A 9,825-nucleotide genomic window follows, 5' to 3' on the forward strand; every position below is an offset into this window, starting at 1 on the left:
GATGAGACCATGTAGATTATGAAAACAATTAGTCATAATGTCTCCGAATAAGCTAAATGCGTCAATTATTTTAGAACAATGGGTGTAATATCGATATTATCCTACAATATTTGTTGAAATTAGATGTAAGTATTATTATACACATTTTATAAGAGGAAAAAAAATTAGTCACAATATCTCCGAATAAGCTAAATGCGTCAACTATTTTAGAACGAAGGAAGTAATTTTTATATTATCCTACGATATTTGTTGAAATTGGATATAACTATTTTTATACACATTTAAACAGGGGAAAATAGAAAAGGCACGCTCAAGAAAATGAAGTTTATTCTAGTTACGATACCATGTAGATTATGAAAAAAAAGTAGTCATAATGTCTCCGAATAAGCTAAGCGCGTCAACTATTTTAGAATAGAGGGAATAATATCGATATTATCCCACGATATTTGTTGAAACGGGATATAAGTATTATCATATACATTTAAAAAGAGAAAAATAGATGTGTCAACTATTTTAGAATAGAGGGAATAATATCGATATTATCCTACAATATTTGTTAGAAATTGGATATACGTATTATCATACACATTTAAAAAGAGGAAAATAAAGAAGGCGCTCAAGGAAATGAAGTTTATTCTCGTAACTGATGAGACCATGTAAATTATGAAAATTTATAACTAAAATTTAGATACTCAAAAACGATATAAAAAGTACTATAAGTTGTAATTTTTTTTAATATAGATTAAAAAATCCATCTTAAAATGTTGATCAAAGTTTTATTGTTTAACTTTTTAAAAAATAAATTATGACAACTAAAATGGAAATAATGAAATTTTCATTAAAAACTTTTTTTTTCTAAATATACCCCAAAAAACTAGTAATTAAATGAGAATAAAAGCCATAATTTGAGTATGCTAGTTTGGAAAAAATACAAATAAAATAAAAATTAATTAAAACGTGATTGATTTATCTTTAAACAATTCTACAAGTTGTACCACAACAACTAGCTAATCCAACATTTAAAAAATGTACAATAATAGCTCTAAGCTTTCCTTACAATGACAATAAAAATAATAATAATAATAATTTGTGCTGATATATTTTATTTGAGTCAAGAGTCTTTTAAAAATAATTTTTTACCTTTAATAATATTTATTTTACGAACACAACATAGTTAAATAATTTGACTATATAAAAATATACTGAATGTATTATTGTCATTGACAATAATTAGATGTGATAGGTCAGAGGATATGTTTTTGATAAAGTATACAAACCTATTTGTATCAAAAAAGGATATGTATATCATATGCTTTTTACCTTCTTTTTTCTTTGGAAAAAAAAAAAGATTCTTAATCTGTCCCCCCTATTAAATAACCTTAGTATATAAAAAGGTCTAAATTATTATCAAATGTAAATATCAAGAAAACATATATACTATAAATATATCTCTCTCTCTTTATTTTTTCTTTCTTTCATGGCTTCTTCTTCATCAAATCCTAGAATAATTGTTGAAAAAAATCCATCTCAATCTCAACTCAATGAATTGGGCATCAAATCTTGGCCTAAGTAAGTATACAAACTTATGATTTTTAGTTTCTTCTATGTTTTTCGTTTGTTCGTTTGATTATACTGTTATCTGTTTTGAGTCGGCATCTATCAGAATAGTTGGTATGGACTGCGTACATATTACTTTCTCCAGACTTCATTTATGGGAATACACTGAGTATTGTGTTGTTGTTGTTTCTTGTTAGTTTTTTTCTTCATCATATAGGTATATACATATATACGTGGGTGTCTTGTTTTCTTTATTAGCTAGCAATGTGTATCTCAGTTTTGTTGTGTGCTTCTGTGTGTTTTCGTTTGTTTGTTTGATTATACTGTTATTTGTTCTGAGTGGGAGGTCTATCGAAAACAACCTCTCTATTTTATATGAGGTTGTGGTATGGACTGCATACAATTTATCCTCTCCAGATTCTACTCCACTTTGTGTGAATACACTGAATATGTTGTTTGTTTCTTCTTAGTTTTTTTGTTCATCATATATGTATATGTATACGTGCTACATCACACTCTTTGGGATACAGTTTTCTTTTGGACCTTATTAATTAATAAAAAATATTTTATACATCGAACTGTTTCTTTCTTTTTTTTTGGCCATCTATCTATTTTCTTTGTTTGTGTAAGCTTGCTCATATTGCCTGGCTTCAAACTCAGATAAAAGAGGAAGGTTGTGGTAGTTATGCTCACAGTCTGTTTTGTCGAAAAATTATACTATATATACAAGTACAAAATCAATCTTGATCACTGAAAATTACTTGCTTTGTCACGTCATAAAACCTAAGTTGCGTGGACTCTTCACTTTTGATGCCGCACCGTGTTAGATTCTCCAAAAGTACACTACTTTTGATGAACTCGACATGCGCCCGCTGATATTTTTGAAGAGTACTCCGAGCAACATAGCATAAAACTAGTCAATTTATGACGTATTTTTACAATACATTATATGTTGTTGTGCATACATGTGTGTGTTCTCCGGTTGTGTAAGCCTGCTCATATTGCCGATTTCTATGTAGTTCAGATGAAAGAATAAGGTTGTAATAACTGACAGTCAGCGTAAAACTAATCAATTTATGAAAAATTTAATGTGTGTATTATTTATGCCTAGACTTTTTTTTTTTCTCTCTCTCTTTTTTTTTAATTTTATTTATTTTTTTGAATTTTCAGATGGGGTTGTTCTCCTGGAAAATACCAATTAAAATTTGATGCACAAGAGACATGTTATTTGATAAGAGGTAAAGTGAAAGTTACAACAAAGAATTCAAATGAAACAATTGAATTTGGAGCTGGTGATCTTGTGATTATTCCAAAAGGATTAAGTTGCACTTGGGATGTTTCAATTGCTGTTGATAAACATTATAAGTTTGATTAATTCTTCTTAATCCTAATTAAAACTTAGTTAATTATATAGAGATAAACATCCAGTATCCCCCGAACTACGACCAAATTTGCTACGACACACTCCAACTTCACAGGGGTCCTATTACCTCCGAACTCAATTTTAGTGTATTTTTGTCAACCTTTTTAGCCGACATACACGTTGTAGGGGGTAACAAAACCCCCCTGAACACACACGTCAGCTAAAAAGAATGACAAAAAGACGCTAAAAATTAGTTCTGGGGTAATAGGACCCCCGTAAAACTGGAGTGTGTCGCAACAAATTTGATCATAGTTCAGGAGGGTACTAGATGCTTTACTCTTAATTATATATCATTAGTTGGTATTCTTGTTTACTTAGTCAAATGATGATGTTTATGATAAACATCTCATGATTGTAATCAATTTTCTTGATATATAGAGATATATTTATTTATATATCCTTAATATGTTAGTATAATTTTTTTTTTTTCATAAGTGGAAGCGAATTCAACATTTAAACTTTTATAATATGGTCTTTTAAGATTCTTAGTGTCAAATATAATGTATCTTTAATACGTTTATGTTAGTAATTCCTTTTTCATCGATCTGATAATTAAATTTGATAAATTCAATCTTTCAGATCTTAGCATTGAATATATTGTACTTTTAAAATTATGTAGTTAGAGTTCAATAGTTGTAAAACTTTTAATGGTTCTTTACATTTATGTATATTTATATTTCGTGCTAAAAATATTGAATTCAGTTCAACACATTGAATTTATCTTGTAGTGTTATTAATTTTGTATATTGGATTAGTCAAGTGTAGTTGGTTGATATTTTCCTTGTTTTATTTTATGTGATGTTACTTAACTTAATACAAAGTTTAAGGCCCCGTTGGCTATGAAAAATATTTTTTTTGGAAGTTAGAGTTGAAGTTGAAGATGGAATTGGAGTTGGAGTTGTATTTGATCAGGAATATAAATTAAATTTGTTCTTGAAATTTTGTGATAGAAGTATAAGTCAAAAAGGTGAAAAACTTGTTTTCACCTTTTCAAATAATTTTTCGGAATTGGAGTTGAAAAATTTATGGCCAAATACAGTGTGTTTTCACTAAAATGAAATATTTTTTTCAAAAATAAAATAAAAATTTCCATGACCAAACCCCAATTAAGAAAGAAGTATTATAATTTTTGACCTAAAGTGAGCCAAAAACATCCGTAAGTTTTGGTCTCTTTTAAAAAGATTAATTATTTTTTTTAACAACTTTTTAATTTTTTTTTTTTTATTTAACATGTTGAAGGTTATGAGATTAAAGAATATTTTAACATATTTGATATATTTTTAATTTAAGATTATAAAATTTAAAAATATCGAAGGGGAACCTTGGAGTAACTGTTAAAGTTGCTGGTATGTAATCAAGAAGTCATAAGTTCAAGCCTTGAAAACAGACTCTGCAAAAATACAAGGCAATACTGCATACAATAGACTCTTGTGATCGAACTTTTCCTTGAACTCTGGAGTTTTAATGCATCAATTGTCCTTAAAATTAAGTTTTTTTTTTTAAAAAAAAAAATTCATGTCAAATTAAAACAAATCAATCAATTGATAATAATAAAAATATCGTGTATAATAGATTCTTGTGATGAAGTTATTTTCTAATTACACATAGCAAAAACTTTAATACATTCAATTGTTATTAAAATTAATTTTTTTTTTATTTTAAATTTCATTTCAGATCAAAAGAGATCCATCAATTTGATAATAATAAAAATAATGAAGTACTAATATTCTTTGGTTAAAGGTTAGTCAAAGAAGTGCAATTAGTCAAATGTATGTCACTTTCAAACTCAACTACATTTTAGTAAGAAAAAAAAATATCTCCTCTTTTAATAATAAAAGCTATAAATGCCCACCCCATTGACTAGTCAACTCGTAATATTTTTATTATGAAAATTATATCACCTTTTGAGTCAGCAATTTTGAATTTTTTGCACCCAACACTATAAATGTTTATGGTTGGAATCAACTGCTTGGAAGTGGGGAAATTCTTTATATGTGAGCTCAATTAATTATTTATCATGTGAATGTTTAATGTTTCATTCTTCTCTTGTATTGTATTCGTCTTAAATTATCTGTCGTGATATTTATTATTTTTTGATATAATATATAAATATACCTTTTAACTTGGATTTAGGATCACAACTATAACCTTCAATTTTGAGTATACACAAACAGACACTTAAACTTGTATAAAATTGAATAAATAGACACACAAGTTCTATGTGACATAATAAATATAGAACGTCACGTAGATTAAGAATTGGCCACGTAGGACGCTGCATAAGGCATATATGTCTACTTGTTCAATTTTATACAAGTTTAAATGTCTACTTATGCACACCCAAAGAGGTCATTGATGTGATCTAAGTTCAAGTTAAAGGCATGTTTATGTATTACGCCTTGTCTTTTAAGAGGCGTATATCAAACTAAACATAGACAAGTAAAGATGATCAGAAAAAGTACTCTCTTTGTTCACTTTTACTTATCATATTATATTTCGAGAGTCAAATTGTATGATTAAATTGTCTAGTATTGTATTTATCTTAAATTATCTATCGTAATATTTATTGTTTCTTAAGAGACATGCCAAATTAAACATAGACAAAAAAAAAGTACTAGACGTACTCCCTTTGTGGAATGTTTAGTGTTTCATACTTGTCTTGTATTGTATTCGTCTTAAATTATCTGTCGTAATTTTTATTATTTCTTAAGAGGCGTATCAAGTTAAACATAGACAAGTAAAGATGGACAGAAAAATTACTAGAAGAAGCCTTTGTGGAATGTTTAATGTTTCCTATTTGTCTTGTATTGTGTTTGTCTTAAATTATCTATAGTATGTTTATTTGTTTACTAAAAGGCGTATCAAGTTAAACATAGACAAGTAAAGATGGACACAAAAGTACTAGAAAAAGTACTCCCTTTGCGAAATGTTTAATGTTTACTACTCGTCTTAAATTATCTATGGTAATGTTTATTATTTCTTTAGAGGTGAATTAAGTTAAACATAGACAAGTAAAGATGGACATAATAAGTACGGGAAGAAGTACTCCCTTTGTGGAATGTTTAATGTTTCATACTCGTCTTTTGTATTGTATTCGTCTTAAATTATCCGTCGTAATCTTTATTGCTTCTTAAGAGACGTAAAATTAAACATAGACAAGTAAAGATTGACAGAAAAAATACTAGAAGAAGTACTCCCTTTGTGGAATGTTTAATGTTTCCTACTTGTCTTGTATTGTATCTGTCTTAAATTATTTGTCGTAATTTTTATTGTTTCCTAAGAGACATATCAAGTTAAAGATAGACAAGTAAAGATGGACAGAAGAAGTATTTCCTTTGTAATAATGTATTTAAATTTGTCTCTACTTATATTTTGTGAAGACTTTCATGCATGAAAATAGTGTGTATATATATGAACAAATGAAGATAGTCTTGTACAATATCCGTCTTAAATTATTAGTAGTATTGAAACACAGTTTGAGATGAATGTAACGATGTATATATAGAAATATATCTTCGATATTGTCATTTTGAAATGTTCGGGCATTTCTAATATACCCCTAAACTACAAGCTAGCGCACAACGGCTGAAAAGTCGTCATTGCGTGCTGCTTGCAGGCTCAAAAATATCTCTTTCGCCTCTTCGGGGGGCTGAGGCTTTTCCCCCACAACCTTCTTTAAAGGAGAGTTAGAAGAACAACTGGTCAAAATCGAATTCAATTGTCAATTGTCTCTATCAAAAATAGGAGTGACTATCGATTCTTTATTGTTTCTTAATAGGCGTATCAAATTAAACATAGACTAATAAAGATGGACAAAAGAAGCTAAGTACCCTCTTTGTTCACTTTTACTTATCATATTTTACATTTCAAGAGTCAAACTGTATGATCTTTAATCAATATTTTAAGTTGTATTTTTTTTAATTATATAAATATGAGAATGATTGCAACTTATAGTATTTTTTGTATATTATTTGAATATTTAAATTTTAAATTAAAATTATTAAATTAATTTAATTCAATTTAGTTTCAAAAATTAGTCAAATTAATTCTGGTGAAACGAAACATAGCAAGTAAAAGTGATTGAGGGAGTAATTTTCATACTTGTCTTGTACTGTATTCATCTTAAATTATTTTTCGTAATATTTATTGTTTCTTAAGAGGCGTATATCAAATTAAACATAGACAAGTAAAGTTAGACAGAAGAATTAATTCCTTTGTTCACTTTTACTTATCATATTTTACATTTCGAAAGTCAAACTGTATGATTACACTGCCTTGTACTCTATCCATCTTAAATTATCTGTCGTAATATTTATTGTTTCTTAAAAGGCGTAAATCAAATTATACATAGACAAGTAAATATAGACATAAGAGGTACTTCTTTTGTTTATTTTTATTATCATATTTTAAATTTTGAGAGTCAAACTATATGATTAAATTGTCTTGTACTATATTCTTCTTAAATTATTTATCGTAATTTTTATTGTTTCTTAAGAGGCATATCAAGTTAAGCATAGACAAGTAAGGATGAACACAAAAAGTACTTTTTTCATTTTTACTTACCATATTTTATATTTTGAGAGTCGAATTGTATGATTAAACTGTCTTGTACTGTATTCGTCTTAATTATCTATCATAATTTTTGTTGTTTGTTAAGAGGTATATATCAAATTAAACATAGATAAGTAAACAAGGATGGAAGAAATACTTCCGTTATTCACTTTTACTTTTCATATTTTACATTTCGAGAGTCAAACTGAATAATTAAACTATCTTATACTGTATGTGTCTTAAATTATCTGTCGTCATCTTTATTGTTTCTTACGAGGCGTATCAAGTTAAATATATATAAGTAAAAATGGATAGAAGAAGTACTCCCTTTGTTCACTTTTACTTATCATATTTTTACATTTCGAGAGTCAAATTATATGATTAAACTGTCTTGCATTGTATTCGTCTTAAATTATCTATAGTAATTTTTATTGTTTCTTAAGAGGCATATCAAATTAAATACAGACAAGTAAAGATAGACCAGAACAAGTATTATCTTTGTTCACTTTTACTTATCATATTTTAAATTTCGCGAGTCAATTAACTGTGTGATCTTTAATCAACATTTTAAGTTGGATTTTGTTAATCATATAAAGATGACAAATGACTACAACTTATAGTATTTTTTGTATAGGGTTTGAATATTTATATTTAAAATCTTAAATTAATTTAATTTGATTTAGCTTCAGAAATTAGTCAAATTAATTCTCGTGAAGGGAAACCTAGCAAGTAAAAGTGATCGAAGGGAGTAATTAGGTTGAGTTTTCGATTATTTGTCTTATTTACATCTTAAGATATAATCTTTCTTCATTGAGTTCAACAATAATAACATACCCAGTATAATTTCACAAGCAAAGTTTAAAAGCAATCGAGCATAGGCAGCCTTACTTTTGTGAGATAGAAAAGTTATATTTGATAATTTCCCTTTATTGATGACTATATATCTTTTTTGCAAGAACGGTATTGGAAAAGTAATACTTAAAACCAGAAAAAACAGTTCGATGCGCTAAAACTTTACCACGCAACTCAAAAATGAATGCAACATTCTTAATTTTTAGGTGAAAGATATTTTAAACCAAATTAATTCTTGTATTGGAGAGAAACCCTCCAATATGGATATTTTATGGATTCCAAATTTTAAAATCTCAATCACAAATATTAGTTTTTGAGTTCTGAATAAGATTTTCTATATAAAAAAAGATTTAGGCTAGAACAACCAAATTTTACCAAACTTTATGCATTAAAAAATGAGTCATAGCCTATTCTGTCCATATTCATTAAAAACATAAAAGAGCAATTCAGTGTGCTAAATCTCTTGTTATGTGCAAGATCTGGAGAAGGACTCGACGACAAAGGTCTATTGTACACAGTCTTAGACTTGCATTTTTGTTCCTTAGGCTTGAACCCGTGACCTTCTGATCGCATAAGGACTCAACGACAAAGGTCTATTATATTGTACACAGTCTTAGACTTGCATTTTTGTTCGTAAGTCTTGAATCTGTGACCTTCTGATCGCATGATAATAGCTTTACCATTTACTCAAAGCTCCATTTAAGTCCGTCCATATTCGTTAAAAAAATAAAAGGGTAATTCGGTGCACTAAAGCTCTCGCTATAAGCAGAGTCTGGGGAAGGACTCGACCACAAGGGTTTATTGTACGCAGTCATAGACTTGCATTTCTATCAGATGTTATTTCTAAGGTTTGAAGTCCGTGATCTTCTGATCATATGACAATAACTTTACCAATTACTCCAAGGCCTCGTTCAAGTCTGTTCATATTCATTAAAAAAATAAAAGAAAAATCTGGTGCACTAAAGCCCTCGCGAATGTTAATAGAACTTTATTGAAGGGAAGAAAGGCTAAGGTTTACAATATAATCTGAAAAGCATGAAACTAAGTAAAACAAGAGTAGGCTATATATACATAGCCAATAACCTAAAGGTCCATAAACTAAAGGCCCAATAACATATGGGCTAACATCCCCCCTCAAACTCACAATGCAACAGCAATAAGCATTGAGAGTTTGTCACACAAAAAACGAAATCGAGATGCCGACTGAGCCTTCGTAAAAAGGTCAGCAATCTGCAAAGACGATGGAACAAAAGGAAGCGATATGGTCCCGAGCTGTAAATGATGACGGGTGAAGTGACAATCAATCTCAATGTGCTTCGTACGCTCATGGAAGACAGAATTCTTTGCAATTTGTACCGCACTTTTGTTATCACAATGCAGGGGAGTAGGCATAGAAATGTGAACCCCCATATCTGCAAGAAGCCAACGTAACCAAATAATCT

General features: G+C 28.7%; 1 protein-coding gene across 1 annotated transcript; it reads left to right on the forward strand.

Moving 5' to 3' along the window:
• The first annotated feature begins 1,410 nt into the window (after positions 1–1,410).
• On the forward strand, positions 1,411–3,375 carry LOC107875173. The gene is made up of 2 exons (XM_047413435.1): positions 1,411–1,569; positions 2,728–3,375. Exons 1-2 carry the CDS (start codon positions 1,478–1,480, stop codon positions 2,930–2,932), a joined length of 297 nt encoding a protein of 98 aa, XP_047269391.1. The 5' UTR covers positions 1,411–1,477; the 3' UTR covers positions 2,933–3,375.
• The last annotated feature ends 6,450 nt before the right edge of the window (positions 3,376–9,825 follow it).

Source organism: Capsicum annuum, chromosome 6 (assembly GCF_002878395.1).
Source record: "Capsicum annuum cultivar UCD-10X-F1 chromosome 6, UCD10Xv1.1, whole genome shotgun sequence".
NCBI classification, from domain to species: domain Eukaryota; kingdom Viridiplantae; phylum Streptophyta; class Magnoliopsida; order Solanales; family Solanaceae; genus Capsicum; species Capsicum annuum.